Genomic DNA, 19,368 nt, shown 5'->3' on the forward strand with positions numbered 1-19,368 from the left:
ATCCAATGCTCTAGAATGACACTCTAGTCTGTGTTGTAGAAAGTGCTGTCTTTTAGATGAGACATTAACCTAAACCCCTGACTGCTGGATCATTAAAGGTTCCAAGGCATTTAATTGTTAGATTAAGGGGTTAACCTCTGTCTCCAGCCTAGATTTCACTCTGGGATTGTACAAATCACAATTGTTGAAGTTTCCTCTTAATTGAATTGGTGAAGCAATTTCTCATTTCTTCTGATCTAATGTGTCGTCCTCCGATACCTAATCACTGCCACCAGATCACCTCTGGATGTCAGAGATGGATGAAGATGGTTTTTCTTCTAGATTTTAAGCTCTTGGGAATTGTTTGGGATAAAAGCACTGTAAAATCACAAGGAATTATTGATATTAAAGAAAACAAATTCATCGAAGTAGAAGCCAATAATACATATCAACTTCACTAATCTTTTAGAATCTGTACAAAGTATTCTGATTTCTTGCACAATGAAGAGTATACTCTGTTTCTTTTGGCCTGTACTACTCAGAGTGAATAATTAAGTTTTTGTTTTCATATGTGCTGACTCTTATATACAGTAAATCCAGGTCAAGAATAGAACAAAACGCGGGCCTTTAAAAAGAATTTGTCGAGGTGTGATTTTCTGTCCTTCAAGTGAGCCCTCTGTACATGTAAGAGGTTTTTTTTTGTTACTTTGTCTTTTACATTTGTGACATAATCGTTTGGCACTCTGGCATCCCAATGTAATTTGTATGCTAATTTAAACATTGGTATCACATTAATACTGTGGTGTAATTATCATTCAATTCTTTGATCTCTTCTCCCTCTTGGATCTAGTCTTTACCCACGGTGATAGGAAGAATACATTAGAAAAGAGAACCAACAGTTCCCAGTGGGAATGAAATGCACTGTGCTACTAACATAGAATGTTATTTCCTTGTTTTCTTGCACATCACAAGAAAGACAAGACATCTTTTCCTGACCTCAGTCTTACCTTTTGTAAAATGCTTGGATGAAATAAGCTTAAATATATGTTTTGCTTGCCTAATCCATTACACACTGAAAACAGATGCAGCAGGGGCTATTTCTACAAAAATGATCATGCTTATATTTTACATTTTACTTATACATTTGTTAATGTGCCTAAAAAGAGTATGTTTGTCATTATATGCCACATACTGTATGGATTCTTAAAATAGGTTATGGTTTTCATAATGGTTGGGATGTAAGCTATTTTCCCAAACATAAATGTATATTTCAACAGTATATACTGTTGTCAAAAGTATTTTTCAAACTGTATAAATTCGTACATGTGACATCTTCATTTCCATTGTGGCATTTTCCCTTTAGGGGAGTAGGTAATGGAAAGTTCTTGAAAACTAATCTCAAACACCGTTTACGTATTTGTAACATGCTATTATGGTTCTTTGAAAAAAAATCTCTAAGATATTTTAGAATTCAATATTCTCCTTGACAATGGATTCTGTCAATATATTCAACGGGCTATAAAAACAGGCTACGAATGCAAAATGATATTTAAAGTGATAACAGTTCACAGGGATCCTTATAATATGGATTATAATAGCCTAACTCTTGGTAACAGATGCTTTATATATGCAATGAGTGAATCTCAGAAATTAAATGATTGCTTCTTTTACTGTATATAATTGGATCCTGTGTTCTCCAATCACTCACAAGAACATTTCTTGTCTATATATATTTTATGTTGACTTTAAAATAGCACCTAGGTTATTTGCATACAGTATATACTATGTGTATCCGTATTATACTTGTCTTACAAAGAAACACCTTTCAAGGTTTTGGTGTCTTTTTAAGATGATGCAGTCCTATAAATGATGAGAATATATATTAATTAGCTCTTGTCATTTTACATTTCAAAATGTTACTATTAACAGCTACAGACAACTCAATATCTGTATTAAAACAGCCGTTGTGAAAAAGCAAGAACTATTTTCTATTCATTTTCATGGTGCATACTTACATGCTTTATACTGAAAGACTCTAAAAAAGCTATTGGTTCCAATACTCATTTGTTGCATTTACCTCCAGTAAAGACAGTGGAATCATCCTTTAGTTTTTTTTCTGTGTATGAAAATCTATGTACAGTATTATAGCCGGTAACTTGTACATCTAGTTCCAGAATCTGTTTATTATTTGATAAGCCACTGACTTCCCAGTTATTCTCAAAGTAATTAGAGAAATCCATTGCAATTTTTCCCAGATGTCATTTATCACCTAAATGAGATTCACAGGTAATTATTACTCCCTAACCACAGAATTCGTTGATTAATCCAGTCTCTAACCAGTGTAGTTCCTTTAAGAAGGACCTCTGGGTAAAAACACCTTGTTGTGGAAGATGACTTACACTAGACTTGAGATGTCACACTCAATTCCAAAAAGAACATAATGTCTTCTGGCTCTCACTCTGACCACGTTATGAGCTACTTAATTGGTCCCATTACATGATAAATAGGATGAATTTAATACTGACACTTCTGTCTAAATTCCAAAAATGTTCCATAAATACAGTGTCACAAATCAAGAACAGTTTTAAAGCTATCAATTGCAAAAGTTAAAAGAAAACCTTGTAAAAATTTAAATATGTAAAATAATTAAGAACTTAATGACATTAATTAAACAAATGTGTATTCCAGACACTACAGTACGGCCCCAAAAAAAGGGGTATGATATTCTAGATCACTGGCTTTTAACCTGGGGGTGTGAGACATGTCAGATTTTTTCAGTAGGTGAATCATGGCAAATACAAACTACTTGAATGATTTTTGATGAGGGGCGCGAGAACATATTTTGAGAACCAAAGGCTTGCTGGGTTTGGCCCTGAACCCAGGCAGGTCTGTTGTAGTTCCAACGTCTGGCCACCAGAGGGCACCCCATCCTCTATCGCCTGCTCCGACTGCGCAGCCGAGGCGCAGACCAAGCAGACGTCTGTAGCCTATCATTACTCGCCTAGTGTCCCTAGCTCACCACGCCTCCTCTCCTCCAGCCTACATAAACCCAGCTCTTGGTTCGGACTGTTCTCAGTATTGTTGCCACTACTCTGAGTGGTAGTTTGAGTCTTTGGTACATTCTTCCATGGTTCCTGTTTTTTGCTCCTACTGCTCTTTACCTCCCTGTTCATTGTTCACCTTAGCACTGCGCCTGAATTTTGTCTGTTTGTAGCTTTCTGGATTGCTTTTCTTCAGTTTGGTGTTTTCATCCCCTGATCTTTTGTTTTCCTCCTGAACTGCTTACCTGGCTTTTGGATTTTAGCCTGTCCCTCGACTGACTTTTTGGATGGTGTTCCTGGACCTTGACTCTTGATTTCTCCTTCTGGCTTCGGACTCCCTGCTCACCTTTTGACCCTGGCCTTGGATTACCCTCATTCAATGTTTTGGTTCTTTGCGACCTTGGAACCCGCATAGGGTCCGTTCCCTGTTTTCTTGAGCTGTGGACCAGCCGAGCAAGGATAGATCCGGTCTGGGCGCATGCTGCAGGCAGAACCGGAAACCAGGAACAAGACGGGGCTCCGCTGGGACGCTGGCAGGTGGCTCAGGAGCGGATGGAGGAACACATCCATGCTGGATTGCCAAGGAGGGACTGAGCACCTGCCGTCACAAGAGTTCTCCCAGTGGCACAGCGGGCCAAGCAGGCTGCTGTACATGAAAGAACCACTGTCCTGGGTCCGAGTACGTAACACCTTGTACAGTAGGTGTTGAGCAGTGAGGTTGTCATATGTGTTAAATAGTTACCTCCAATCCTGTGTGGCAATATTGTTCTTTTATACTTTTTTTGTTTTTCAGGTAAGAACAACAAGAAAGATATAACAAATACAAAAACAAGTCTAGTGATACCGTATACACTCAACCGCTTGTCGATGTTTTTTTACAGGACACTGATACTATGTACACTCTGAGTGCATCAGTGACAGAGAGGATTGGTAGCAAGTTAGTATGGTACTGTATACATTAATTTGGTGAAACAACTTTGATTTGCTTTAAATTTTCAAAAAAAAAACAACAAAGCCCGCCTATTTTCATTCCATTAGTGTTATCCTCTTCCATCTTTCCAACCAAGATGATAATGTAAATCCAAATAGGTTATTTGGACCACCATCTGGCAATCTGAAATGTTATCTAATAGCCTGTAGCAGCTGTTCAAATGAATGAAGAATGAGTAGTGATGATAATGGCTACAAGTGGGATATTACCAACCTGATCTGCACAGGGGTTGGACTGTGAATCATGTTGATAAATAGACAGACAAAACCAAAATGATCTAGAACAGTCCATAAGTCTTTTTATTAGGTTAGCTTGGTTGTGATAATGTGTTCCTATCATATCAGAAAGAGCCTTTGCAAATTGAATTATATGTGCGTTTAATAGTGAAAATGGGCTTATAGCTACTGTAAATCATTCAAATGGACTTTGCTTATTTTAGAGGAAACAACATTAGAGCTGTTTCTGGACCTCCTTGGGAAGAGAGTGTTTGCAAAGAAACATTTGCAGAATTAAGTACTAAAGGGGAAATTATTCCCACGCAGCCAATGAGAGATCAGGTGGAATACCATCACAGCCAACAGATTTGTTCTTCTGCATCAGTTGATTAGACGGCTTTGACTTTGCCTAGTTACAGGAAAATCTAAATGTTGAGTCAGGAGACAACTGATGCAATTTCAGGGGATAAAGAATTTCTTGATTCCCTGGTTAGGTTCGTAGTGGCTGAAGTAAGAATGTCATGATTATAAAACTGAAAAGCTTTATCAACCTGTTATGCATCATTATTTTATGTGGTAATATATACTAATATACACTATATATACTATATGAGTACATATAGTATATACTGTTTTTGTTTATTCTGCATTCTTTTGTATCTCTTAGATATCATATTTCCCTACAAAATCTCAAATTGACAATGAAATTTTAAACCATGTGTATGCATGTTCATTTTTAGATGCAGAAAATTCCTACAGTGAGAAAACTGCCATTAACAAAACTGCCATTTCTCATCTAGTGTGCTTTCCCTAAGTAAAAAAGACCTGATTTCATCAACTGGATAATTACTCATGTACTTCAAAGCAATATAAGAGTTTATATTCAATTATTGATAATCAGAAATATATAAAATGATTATTAAAGATTAAAGTTGGATTGAATTTTATATTATTCATTTTGTTGATGGAGTTATAATCTACTGTACTGTATGTGTAAATTAAGTTACAACATAGACAAAAACTAGAAAATGATTAATTGACTGATTATATAAATAAAGAAAAGAGAAAGATCAAACAGCTAAAGGAATCTTTATTATTTCCATTTCCATTATAGCTTCTTATTGTATATCCTTATATACACTTATATATCATGCTACAGTATTACCACGTATGTATACTGTTTTCTTAATATCCTTGATGTGCTTCCAGGGTTATGATAATTATTACATAATCTTTTGCAATGTAAGAAAATTAAACCACTGAATTGAAATGCACTGTATACCTTCATCTTCTGTAACCCAATAGATGATAAGGCATTATTTGATAATAGTTAAAAGTTGGCAGTTTCCCCAGAACTAAGATTAATATTGCTTGACAGTATTACTGTGGTAAACACAGTCTGTTATAGTCTTCAGTAAGGCTCCTAAAGGAATAGCAGAAATGACAGATAAGAAATGGAGGACAGCTTAGGGACACATCGCAATACAATGTTAAGTTCAGAGTGCTCTAATATCGACAGATTTGCTAGACAGATTTCAGATGTGCTGAAAGCTAGGATATAAAGTGTTATTATGGGTTAGACAGCTTTGCACACAGAAACTGAAATGCAGCTTCAAAATAACTAGACTGCGGTATAGAATGAAGTCTGAATGTGTTTGCTTGAAGCTGAATAAAATGAAGGTTTTATGAAATACTGGATTCATAGCAAAAGTTCCACATGGACCCACAATGTGCTAGGGATTGAAAAAAAGAGTAAGTACACCAGGGGTTTGAGGAGATTACAACTACAGAGATGAAGAAAGCAGACGTAGAATACATAAAACAGTGAGACAAACTCAGTATTACTGTATATTAATCATCTACTAAACATGTTAATATCTTTTTTTGATCAAAACAAAAACCAGAGAAGACTACAGAACACTGAAAATTGTTATACTGTGTAATTGCTGAATGAGAAAATTGATTTTTAAAACAAACTTTTTTATAGTTATGAATGATTAAGACCGTGCATTTCTTCCAATATACTGTACCGTGTAACATAATGTACACTGGTACCCAGGGAACCAGTACATTTCATCACATCATTTACAGGAGTGGATGAATTAATTAATTTACACCACCCATTCACCCATTTCTCAGAAAACAATGGGGACACCCCGGACCCACACACACAATCACACCAGGGCCAGTCTTCACAGAAGCCACTTAACAGTATGCCTTTGGGCTGGGGGAGGAAACCCACATGTACAGAGGGAGAACACGCACACCCCACACACTTATCCCCCATGTCCAGAATTGAACCTGGGCCTCAGCTCTGTCAGTCAGCAATGCTTACCACTGCAGCACCATGCTGCCTCACTTATTTAATCCTGCATTGTGACATTACTCCTACCATATAGAGGAGGAAATCAGTAGACTGTCATCAGGAGCAAGAGGAATCTGAGGACTAATTAGCAGCTTAGCCTGTGGGTTAAGACCATCTCCGCTGAGACATCTGATTAGTACCTGATTGAAGATATTCTGGAAACTTTTGCTAATATTTCCCAAGGCATTATCAGGTAAGGAAAAATGAAAAATGACCATCATTATTATTATTTGTATTTTGTGTTTTTCAGATGCTTTACCTTTAAAACACGTCCCTTCACTATCAAGTATAACAACCCCACAGCTGGCATTATATTCATAACCTGCCTTCCACTCAACACCCAACACCAGGGGGGGCTTCAAGAAAGCCAGAACTCTAGCCTTGCCCTGCCTTCTTTTTTCAAAGATGCCATTGAACTTTTAATGAGCAAGTAGCCTTGGTTCAATGTCTCATTCAGAGGACAGTACCTCATACAGCACAGTGTTGGTTTAGAAATCCTGGTGCAGAGGGAAAAGCACTATCTATCAGTCCTGCATCGTCACTTACAGCAGTATCCTGATTTTATCTGGAGGTGTCCTATTCCAGGTAATAACACATTCACACTTACATTTCATACAGAGGGTTTATTAAAAAACAAAAAAAAACAATCCTGGCTAAAGTCCAATCAGATCACTTTACTGGCCATATACAATGTCTTGTATTAGGAATTTGTCTTTTCGCAGAACCCAGCTTGCTCTCCATGAGACACACAGACTGGGAGAGAAGCTTGGGGTAAGAGCGCAGGGTCAGCCATTTATACGGCGCCCCTGGAGCAGTTGGGGTGAAGGGCCTTTCTCAGGGGCCCAACGGAGTAGGATTCCTCTACCGGCTGCGGGATACTAACTGGCAGCCTTCCAGCCACAGGCGCAGAGCCTTTAATATCAGTAATCACAAGCTTATAGATCGTTCGCATACAGTTTTACTGCAGGCCTAAAGTCTTTTCAAAACATTGAGGGGAAAAGGCAGAACAAGAATCTTCTACAACTATAGAAAATATGTAACCATAATGAAAAATGTGGAAGTAAAACAAAAAAAAATAGGAAAGAGATTCAAGTGTTTTCACCATTCACCTGAAGTACAGTAGCATCACTGGAGCTAGTGACAGATCAGCTAGTCTTTCTGTGTATGCTCTGGGGTGCTGCACTTTCAATCCAGGCTGTGCTGAGGATCTGTTTAAATACGCTATTAAAGCTATGGTTCACAAATATCAATATTCGGAAGACAGAACTATGTGCATTTATTTATTTCCCTCTAGTACAAAGCTCATGATAAAGCCTGGCCTGCCATATGATAATAAATCAAAAAGTGTCCATAAATATACGTACAGCAGGAGACATGAACTATTCAAGAACTTATCTGGTTTTCAGACAAGATCTTTCATTCCACTGAGATCAATACTGAGCCTATAGTATTATAAAAACTATAGTAGCCAATTTAAGAAACACATCTTCTTTCACACCTCTTTATTAAGCATTAATGAAGTTTGAAAAATATCTTTCCACACCAAATGTGCTTAACAGATTTCATCAGAAGAGTGCTTGTATATTTTAGCACGATAATTCATTCATACTTCGAAGATCTGAATTAAGTTTGTTCCAGTCCCTTTATGAAACATTATGTTAACATGTCCGACAATAATATAACCTCAAGATTTAAAAATGCAATCTTTGGGTGTTTTTCAGAAGATCAACATTATCTCCAAAATTTATGTTTCTACTGCTTTACAACTGGAGGTTACTTTAAAATTTAGAACACTCTTTAATCATTTGCAAAGATTCTTATCTCAATTAAAGTTTCAAAACATGAGATAAATAATCAGATGATGCATTAAATTCAGACTGATCCTCAAAAAGATATGCCAGTTGGGCAAAAAGAGATAATGAATTATCTTCATTTCGTATTTAAGATCTTAAACAAGCGTTTTCTTTCTTTATTAACATTAAACTCAATGATCATCCTATTAATCACTCATGAAATCAAGATAAAAACAAGAACATTATCCTTTCTTTCAGTTGCATCTGAAATGAAAAGAACTTTGAATCAACATCAGAAATTTCTATATTCCCTTATGTCAGAACTCTACTCCTAAGCAACAAACGTGGTAGAAATGTTCAAAGTTGTTTCTTCTTCCTTTCTGCAGAAGTTTCATTCTGGCATGGCTCACAGTGTAATGGGAAGTAATGTTAAGCATCGACAGTTGCCATCAGCAAAACAACGGTGCTTTTGAAAACATGTCTCTGCATAAAGCTGATAAAGATGTTCAGCAACATTATGACAAAAGCCTTAAGAGCCAGCAACACCTAGTGCTGTCCATGACAACCAACAGGCAGAGAAACAGAGTACAGGTATGTATGCTCTATAGAAAGGTGTTACAAAGGAGTGTTCTTCTGCCCTTATGTTCTACCCTTTGGTGAAACACCTTTGGCCACATCTTGGTTGATTGCGAAAGACTGAATAGATGCATTTGCTTGCAAAAATAATTGAAAAAGGATTAGGTTTTCCTAGGTAGTTTTATCACACAGCTTTTCTTTTCCTCTTTTACTTTCCTAACATCTCATGAGAGCTGAACTGTCAGTCCATTTTTTTCCACGCTGAATTTAATCAGAAGCTGAAGTAGCCTGCATTATTTTTTATATAGTGTTCTCTTATGTCTAAATGTCTTTGCTATGTCTTTCCCAAATGCAATTCTGCCTTGCATTCCAATATTCCAAATAAAATATTTCCATCACACTATTATCATGTTCTAACAACCAACAGAGCAGAAGGCCCCAGAAATTCCAAAATTAGAACTTCAGAGGTAGATACAGTAAGTGGCCCAGTCAGTAAAAGCTCTCTCTTGGACAGCAGGTTGATCTATGTACTCCAGATGTCACTGATTCACACCTGGGCTGAGCCTAAGCACTGCTGAGTGTATATACTGTATATTTTTTTATTTCTTTGCCTGATTATTTCATCCAAAGTGACTTACATTTGTGATAAGGCACTTTACAATTCGAGTGGATTACAGTACCTGTACCTCAAAGGTACAGCAGAAATGCTAGTTATGGGCCCAAAGTCCTCACCACTCTTCCACACTACTGTCATACATCCAGAGTATGCTTGCCTCCCCATGCGTCATCAGTCCCTGGGACTAGCCAGGAGCCTGCGAGCTGGAGGTGACGTCGGCAAGAGACACACAGAGCACATTTAGTTACTGCTCACTCTCTCAGAATATGAAATGATGAATGGCGTGTCAGAGAAGAGCACTTACAGGTCCTCATTTTCCTCATGAGATACAGGGGTTGTGGCAGTAAGTCATGTTGCTTAAAATTAAATTATTCCAAACCAAACATACAACAAAATAGGAATTTAATTCAATTTTGAAATATACTGTACAGTATACTGTATAATAGCATCTTATTAGATATAAGAAATATAATACGGAATAATATAATTTATATATAATCATTTAAATAACAATGCCGTTTGAAAAACTACTAATGTACATAAGAAATTACTGGACCTTCAGAAGTTCTGCATACAGTTTAACCTCTTGTTGTGGCTTGGTGTAAAACTATAAATGCTGCGTATCCTTTAAGAAGCAACAGGCAATACAATATCCATGATTACAACTTTTTGACAGATTTCAATTTTAAATACAAGACCCTCATTCTTTATGTTTTGTTTATAGTAATTACCTAAAAGAGTAGAATAACAAAGCTTAATAAATGAGGCCTCCTTTGGTAATGTTAATGTCACTGTGTTACGCACTTCATAGTGCTGGTAATTTATTTAACATTGATTTTACAATTAGGGCTTGTAAAGAAATGAATGGCTTACTGATTCTCATTTTTACACCTACAAATTGGATGACATGCAAATCCTTAATTAAGAAGCTCATAGTAGCAACTTATAACTATCAGGCCAATATACAGTAAGGCACATATCATATGAAGAATATACTCGCTGTATAAGCTTTTTCAGCAGAACTCCAGAGTCAAGAATCACTAAAGTAATTACCCAATAAAGGCTTTCTAACCCTCTAAAGTCATAGATTTGACTCATAATATATTACTAAGACTTGTTCATCTAATAACCAATGTTAAGAAATTATGTAACAGCCTTCATCTTTCATCCTGCTTATTGAGTTTCATGTTTACTAATAAAAGGATAGGTCAACTGAAGTCTGGATTCCTTATTTCAAGATTAAAAACATTGCTCTTAGAAAATTCAAAACGGGGAAAAAAAAGTGTACAGTCTGAAGAATCAAAAAGCCTTCAGCCACGGCCTTCACCTTTCCAGCTTTCCTGAAGTCTTTCAAAAGTGCAGCACATTTTTTTTTATGATAGTTATTATTCGAAACCTTTAACTGACTGTGAAAGGATTTGCTTGGTGTGTCCGAAATCAGAATACCATTATTTGAATCTGTGCACTTAAAGCCATTAACAAAACTTTCTAAGTTAAGGTTAAACTCACTTAATCACATGCGCCCAGGATAAAACTGCCTGGCGCTGTACGTTAAGTTAGGAACAAAACAAGCCAACTCACCTTCTCTGAATCACTGGCAGTGATCACCCAGACACAGTGCGCATTGTTCTCATACTGAACCGGGTAGTTGGGGGATGTGATAAAACCTTTTGGTCCTCTTAAGTTGGAGCCACATGTCCTTGCTATTAAAAGTAGGAACAACAAATTAGAGCATTATTTTCACTAGGAATGACGACACCCAAGAATTAAGAATTAATTAAGCGTATCGAACGGTATTGAGAGGTTTCTTGAAATGTTTTAGTCACAATCAATCAGGCTTAGCTCACTAGACTGTGGGCCATGAGACGAGGAGGCTGGGACCCCCCTGCAAAGTGAGGGGTGACCCAAGGGCGGCTGTACAGGGGATGATGAGGTAAATGACGTCAGAAAAGATGACAATTTAGGACAGCTGAGTCTGATTGAACTGTTGTCACGCCTACCCGATGTTCATCGTAAACCTCATGTATTGACACCGTGCTGGTGTGTTTCTGTGCAGGAGCAAAATTGTGTTATTGATTTATTATTCTTAAAAAGAATGCGCTAAACATCCGAACTTTAGGTAATTACCTTATATAAACGTGGGTTTGTTCGTGATCTTTATCATGTTAACTAATGGTTCTTTGGAGGAATACATTGGATTATTAATGCCTAATTGTGGTATTTGACATTTTTATGCCAACTGTGTAGTTCAATTCACACAGATTTTGCCTGTAATGTTAAGCTGGAAAATACAACCACCTCCTGAAGTAGTGAAATAACAAAGCATTTAACCGTCTTAATCTAATTAACTAAAGTACATCTTAGCAATCAGAAACAGAATAGGCTTTTACAAATTTAAAGCCTTGAAATGTACAAGTGGTGTCAGGAATGAGTCTCAGTGCAAATTATTGAACGTTTTAAATCATGAAACCCCAAATGACTAAAAGTCCATTAATTACTTTAGAATCAGAGCTTTCTAAATGAGCACCGAAAATGTGAAACAGAGCACATACATCATTTGCAGGTTTAACACACACACATTGTAAAATTAACTTTAAATAACAAGCTATGTTTAAGCACATTTTAATTCAAACTGGGTGTTAGATACTGCAGTGGTTATTAACTGATGTAGGCTAAAGAGTTATGAGCCACTTGCTTTAGGTTATGTTATTTATCAGGGACCAACTAATTAAAAAATGGTCTGGATCAATCAAAGATCTATAGGAATTCTACAAAGAAACTGTCAAACATGGTTACTTGGTTTCTTTTAAAAGTCTGACATAATGCCTTGTTTCATTTGCATTAATGTAATCAGAAATCCTATTGCCTCTGCATCTTTTTCAAAGTGAGATATTTTATTGGAAATTTATTTTTTTAATATATTGATTGTAATTGCACTTCTTGGTGTCACTAAAATGGTTATTCATATCCATCATATCCGTCTTTGTTTATTAGATTCTTAAGTAAAGATATACTCGGAATAGCCGTTCTGAACATCATAATTCAGCTCTCTGCACAAGAAAATCATTAGATGCCAACGAAGCACAGAAAATCATTCCCACCAGCTCCTCAGTTCCACCCTTTCCGTTATCAGCATATCTCCATTAACACAGTTTGACAAAGTCCTTACAGTAAGTGTCTGGATGTGGGATGTCCTCAGATTCACACTTACCACGACAGATTGGCCTGTGGTCACTCCATGCAGCCAATGTCTCTGTCACTCTTTGGCAAGTGATGCTCTTTGATCCCTGAAGCACATAGCTGTCATCACATGAGAACTGTATACTGGCACCCACCCTGTGGGAATCATAAACAAGCATCCACCAGCGTTAAACCTGCTACAAAATGTGCCTTCAACTGTATTCTTCAATGCCTGCATAAGATTTTTTATGACATTTTCTGTTAACATTATAAGGGCAAGAGCAAATCAGATTTTATAGGCAAAGGGTTTCTGAAAAAAAAAAGTGTTAACCTATAAGTATGCTTATGCCTCATTGGAATTAAATATTGTAGGAAAATATATACTACATATTGTATTTTAATTGTATTTAAATGAACTGCACAATAACTAAATGGAGAAAAGTTCCTTTCTATCATTCAATTAATGAACATTGAGATTATGAAAATGATTTTTCTCAGCTGTTTTGCTTAAGATATCACCTATAGAGTGGGTAGCTTTGAGGTTTTTGATAGTGATGGTATATCAGTAGGGGGTTAAAATATTCCTAAGTATCACAGCAGGTATTGTTCTGATTGAAATAACATGTAGAATCCTCAACAATGGCACATATTGAGAACAAAAAAGGATAAAAAGGAACTAGTCATATACGCACTGGAAATCTGAACCTATTCTTTTCCCATTCTCCGGAATTCCAGGATCTGGACAAATGTCTGCAGCCATTCCACCTTGACTCACTACATTATAGAATGGAAAGCAAAAGAGAGAGAGTAATAATAATTCAAAAAGGTGCATTTCTATTACAGAAATGAAAAAGATAACTCTGAGGTTTCTGGAGAACAGAGAATGCTGTCAACAAAGAGCACAGATGAATGATGCTGCTGAAGTACTGATATCAAGACACTTAATGTCAAAGAAAGAACCCCAAAAAGAGAATAATAACAAACAGTGTTCTCACAATTAGGAGATTAGGGTAATAAATCCTGATTTCATGTTCTAACATCTTCTAACAAGTTCATGGCCCATTAGTTTCAATGAAAGCAAAGAAAAATCTTCTGTTGGTGCTATTAATTCATGACACATAAAGACTATAATTTCAAAATGAGAAAGAAACTCAAGGCTTTGTGCTTTAACTGGCATTAGAACTGTGAATAAGAACTGTTCATGACTATTTCAATTAACAGACTGATTAGGTGAATATAGTCATTAGACCTAAGCTATATAAAACATAATAAGCATTTAACAACAGAGAAAGAAGTTACCAAACCCTTAGTAATTAGTAATATGTGCTGCAATCTGAGCAGCCAATTATTTCTTTGTTTTGTGCATAAGATGGCAATTGTATAGATTTTTCAGGCATTGTTTAGTTTTTTAACAACTAATCTAAAGGGCATCACACTGATTCATTCACCATAAGAGTGCAATTGAATACTTTATCAAGAAAGATTTCCAGAAAGTGAAATGTGAAAAATGCAGAGATGTGCTGGAATATAGAAACTGAATTCATTGAGAAATCCTACAAGTCTATACAGATCAACTGTGATTTAAAAACAATCTGAAATATCCTATGAAATCTGCACATCCTACAGTATATAAAATGATTGGAGCCAATATTTAAACGAAATCTCTATCATAAATGTATTCAAGTGTCTTCTGAATATCTAGTAATACTGTATATCTATTAATATATTTAATTTTATTTGAAATAATAACTGTCATCAATAAAGCAGCACAGGAACAAAGTAGAGAAACAATGCCAATTTTATCTGAACAAAATATTATAGCTACAGTCTAAGTTTAAACCTTCCTGTAAATGCTTGAATTCAGAGCACTGTAGGAGGATGCACATTGTGTATGCTTTCTTGGATGTTCTCCAGAAAATTGCCTTATTGTCAAACAAATGAGAACTTTTCTGAACTGTGCTGTGTCTTCCTGCATCCTCAACAAGATTTAGCTTTTTCATGCTTTTTTAACCAGTTAGATACTAATACTGCTGCGTCTTCAGCTTTTTATACTGGTTTATGGTGGACATTTACTAAATAAATATTTATTTGCTTCATTATGATAGCAAGATTACAGCAGAATCCAAATCTTCAGTATTGGAGCTTCAGGCAATTCTTGAAAAGGTTGATTAAAAGGTCACAGCGTGGTCTCTGTTCACACTACAACTCTTCGTCTGCTACTCTGTCAGCTGGTGACCATGTTCGCACTTCTAACATGAGATGATTCCTTTCAACACATACAGCTCATTTATCACATCTTCACCAGAAATAACTTATAGTTGCACTACAGGTATATGATCCTCTGATTTTCAAAGCCCTGGAAGCCAGTGTAAATGTCACCAGAACCTTTCCATCTTTTTGCCCTGTGTGATACACGGCACAGTAACTTTGGAATCGTGAACATTTTAATAACAATGTTACATTAGGCACATTCCATCTGAGAGGACACCCTTGAGACACAGAAAAGAAGAAAACAGATTACAGTTAAGCAAAGTGAATCTTCTTGTTAAGGTTCTTCTAAAAACACCAGAGACTTTACCTCCGTCCAACACATTATGACATCACTAGGCAAGGTGAATTCAGAATAGTTTACTGGTACCCCAATGAGAGGGCTGAGAACATCGGAGGAGAGTGTGTGCAAAAGTGTGAACGGGTTCCCCTGCAGACTGTGAAGGGAGTGTACTTTGATCTTGACACTCATGGTGTCACAAATGAATTGGAGGGCCCGATAGATCACTCATCCAGTACCACAATTACCAAATACAAATCTAGCCTTTCATTACCCACTGGAAACTAAACACAAGCTGAGGGTTTGTGCTTTGCAGCTGGCAGGTACCGAATAGTTTGTTTTACTCTGATTTAATATTTGTAATACAATTGTTAAAGTTAAGACAGTGACAAAGCATAAACAATGCCATGTACAAAGTTTCTGACCTTAAATCAGTATCTGCTATGCACTGGGTGAGATTGCTGGGTGAACCCTGAGTATATGCTACCTTCTAAAAAGTTGTGGTCTTTGATCATTTGTCATGCAATGCTTTTTGATGTACAGTCGTGCAGAAAAGTTCTCCCCCATGCATTGCTGATATCAGTTTCCAAGCTGATCAAAGCTTATATCCACTTTTCTGATGTCCTTTTTGCAAGTGATTCTTTCCTTGTCTTCATATGATTCCCTCTCTTTTCATTCTACATGTTCTAGTAACTGCTGCAGTTCTTCAGCTTGTAACATATCTGCTTTTAAACTACAAACTTTAAAAGTAAATTTCTTTCAGGTAGGAGGTGAAATGTCTTCGTAATTGTCTTTGGATACTTTGTAAGGCCCACATAATGACATAAAAGTTTCATTTCAAATGTTAGTATGAGTCTTATAGTAATTCACAATAGATAAGTATATCTTATTCCATGAAAGTTTTTAATGAAACTTATCTAGCATCTAAGTTTTTATTGAAACATATAACTACCATTTTTCTAAATTTGTTCCTACATAAACTACATGTTCCATCTTCACTGGACCTGTGGTTCAGAGTTTTATATTTTGAACAGTTTTTTTGTGATCAGTATTTCAAACACGTGTACAGTAAAAATGAATAATTTGACCATTAAGTTTGAGGAAATGAGAAGCCATTACCTTGAAGAAAAGCTGGTAAAAGTAACAAACATTCAGAAGTAATCATTGCATTTTCAGTTAAATAATTTACTTTTCTTCTCTTTTCAACATGGCATAAACCTTTGCTTGTTCCTTTAAAGTATTTACATAAATTTCAGTATAGAAATATATTAGCAAAGATTGTATTTTTGCTACACATGCACCCATGTCTCGTCATTACAATTGAGCTAATTCAGTGGGGCAAGAATTTGAGGAAGTCATAAGAAAAGTCTTTTAGACCAGTTGCAGTATGTCATGTACTGTTTACACACTGCCTTGGTGCAATTTTTGCCTATTCTTGGCACATTGCTCATATTTTTAGATTCAAGTTCATATTATCTATTTACATTTTCACATTAGTTTTTTGTTTTGAAGTAAGTTGTGTATATATTGCATAGAAAATCTTCATTGCTACTTTAAATTTCCCATGAATGCTTGCAGGGATAGGCTTCAGGTCCCCTTTGAAACTGTACTCGATAAAGCATTAGAAAATTGGGTAGTCCTCATGGTTTCCTGTGATCACTGTTGCAAGCTGTAAAGTGCTGTAACAAAATGTGAAAACTGTGCAAGTGTCTGAACACTTCTCCAAGGCACTGTACATACAATAGGGTATATGTTTTCACATCACTTTGTACTTTGGATATATATAGGCCATAAGCAAATTGATAACAAAGATGTTCTTAGGTCTCTCAGGCTGCATAGCCTTGCCTTGCATAATGGATGCCCTAAAACACATTGTAGAAGAAGTCTCCAAATCCTGACAGCTACTCTAACTTTGTAGAGTTGAGTTTATAGAAGTGAGATGTGTAGAACACGCAACTGTTTGAACAACCCCTTTGAAAAAGAAAGCACTCTTAATAGTAACACAATAAACATATTGGAGATCGATCAGAAACAAAGAAATACGGTCAGATTATTTTTTGGTAGTTGTTTTCAGTGTGTAGTGTTGGGTCTTTCTACATGAGGATAATTTTAATACATATGAATTGACATCAGAGCATGAAAGTAATGTACAGTATGTGAAGTTCAAGCTGCTTCTGCACTGGTAATTAGAGGCTTGTAAATCAGCAGTAGGAAATATGAACTTTCCTACCCATTAAAATAGGCAATTATAAAAATACTTATTAAAAAGATTTAGATTAAATCTAATCTAAAAAAGATTTTAGATAAAAAATCTAAAACAAACCCCCATCCAATTTAATATTTTATCTTTTTTACATGAATCATACTAACAAGAAGTGAAAAATGATCTGCAATTTCAAAGTAATGATTCAATTTAATTAACAGATTTATTTCTTGAAACAGGTCATGTGTATGTTACATACAAGTAATAGTGTACTAACTCTCTTACGTTACTTACTAATTTAACAGTCTTACAAGAGTTCTGTATACTTTATATTTACATGTTTGATTGTCAGATATTAATGATAGATCTCCAAGATGGATTGAAATGGACAAGTATTTCTTCCCTTACATGCTCCTGTCATCCTTTCCTAAACACTTAACAGCATCTGCCCTTTCTTAACCACCTGCACTGCTCAGGTCCTGGTCCAGACTTTAATGATTTGCTTAGTATTTACTCAGCCTAGCTTCTCCTCGACAAGCTCTCCTCTGTGAACCAGCCACCGTTCTGCCCCTAATTTCTACAATGCCTTGCGTCTCATTGTTTGCCCTCTCATCTTCTGCTGGTCAGTTAGTTGGAAAATCATGTCTGTAGTTTGCAGTTTTTGAACTTTAAAGCATCCATTGCTTAGTGCTGGTAAGGGTCACAGCAACCAGAGGTCTATCCCTGAAGCATGAACCATAAGGCAGGGATTGCGCAATCACAAAGGGACAATTTAGAGACAACTACTACCCACAGCAGAGTAAACTCTCATGGTCATTGAGATAACATGACAACTCCACAAAGAAGACACAGAAGTGTGGAATTTAACCCAGGTAAGAGATGTGAGAAATCTGCACCATAGTGCTGCACAGTACAGTGTACAGTATATCAGTAGGGAGCTGGGTCAGCATGCATAGGCTGCAAAGGAACAAGTAAAGGTTTATTCCATGCTGAAAAGAGAAGAAAGGAAACACAACATTTTGGCTGTGGAGCCTTCTTTGGGTGTTAGGGTTCCTTTCTACTCTTTTCAGAATGGACTAAACCTTTTACTTGTTCCTTTGCACCGTATTATTTATTTTGCTTATGTATTTATTTTGCTTACTTTGTTTTCTGATATTATTGTATTGGTGGTTGTGTAAATCACTACTTCATTTCTTCATTTAAATATATTGCGCTTCTCTAATTGTAGGTCACCTTGGACAAAGGCTAAATAAATGTAGTGTGGAATGCTATTATGCAATCAGTAGAAGATGACCAAGTATAGTTCTGCTCTGCTGATAGTGCCTGACTCTGCTGGATAGGTATTGTGCACCAGAATAGCAGCAGTGCAGCTAATAGTCTCTGCCTCTGCGATTTAGTGAAGGTCACAGACATACTTTCTTAAGATTTCTACCTTGAATTATTTAGTTCAAAACACATCTTGATGTTCTGGTTTTATTTCCTCTAATTTTACTAAGACACAAAAGGCTATTATGAAGTGCTAGAGAGGACCATTTGGAACTTCAGTCTCTGTGTTCATATCTGAGGTGTTTGTTTTTTGTTTTTTATATTTTTGTGTTTTGTAGGCATCGAAACCGCTATCTCTGCTATCTCTTTGTATAGTACATTGAAGAGTCTAAGATGAAAGAACTGCATAAAAGAACAGCTTTTTTATTTTAGTTCTTGAGGAGAAGCCCCTCAAGAACGTGTATAAGTCAGCCCAATTAAAAACTGATCTAAAATTGAAAACAGCTTTGGCAACATGGCATTGTTTTGTTTCTAGTTGTGAAAATGATAGCAATACTTGTTTTAACTAACTTTTTATAGAGACAAACAGCTGCAG

General features: G+C 36.2%; 1 protein-coding gene across 1 annotated transcript in view; it reads right to left on the minus strand.

Annotated features, from left to right (window-relative positions):
* Nucleotides 1–19,368, minus strand: part of csmd1a (CUB and Sushi multiple domains 1a) — a 604,432-nt gene that overhangs the window by 161,990 nt on the left and 423,074 nt on the right. Inside the window, exons 8-10 of the mRNA XM_015363222.2 lie at nucleotides 13,449–13,530; nucleotides 12,788–12,912; nucleotides 11,158–11,279 (exon numbers count right to left, since the gene is read on the minus strand). Coding sequence (XP_015218708.2) covers nucleotides 11,158–11,279; nucleotides 12,788–12,912; nucleotides 13,449–13,530 — 329 coding nt within the window. The remainder of the gene's footprint in view (nucleotides 1–11,157; nucleotides 11,280–12,787; nucleotides 12,913–13,448; nucleotides 13,531–19,368) is intronic.

Source organism: Lepisosteus oculatus, chromosome 17 (assembly GCF_040954835.1).
Source record: "Lepisosteus oculatus isolate fLepOcu1 chromosome 17, fLepOcu1.hap2, whole genome shotgun sequence".
Classification (NCBI taxonomy): Eukaryota; Metazoa; Chordata; class Actinopteri; order Semionotiformes; family Lepisosteidae; genus Lepisosteus; species Lepisosteus oculatus.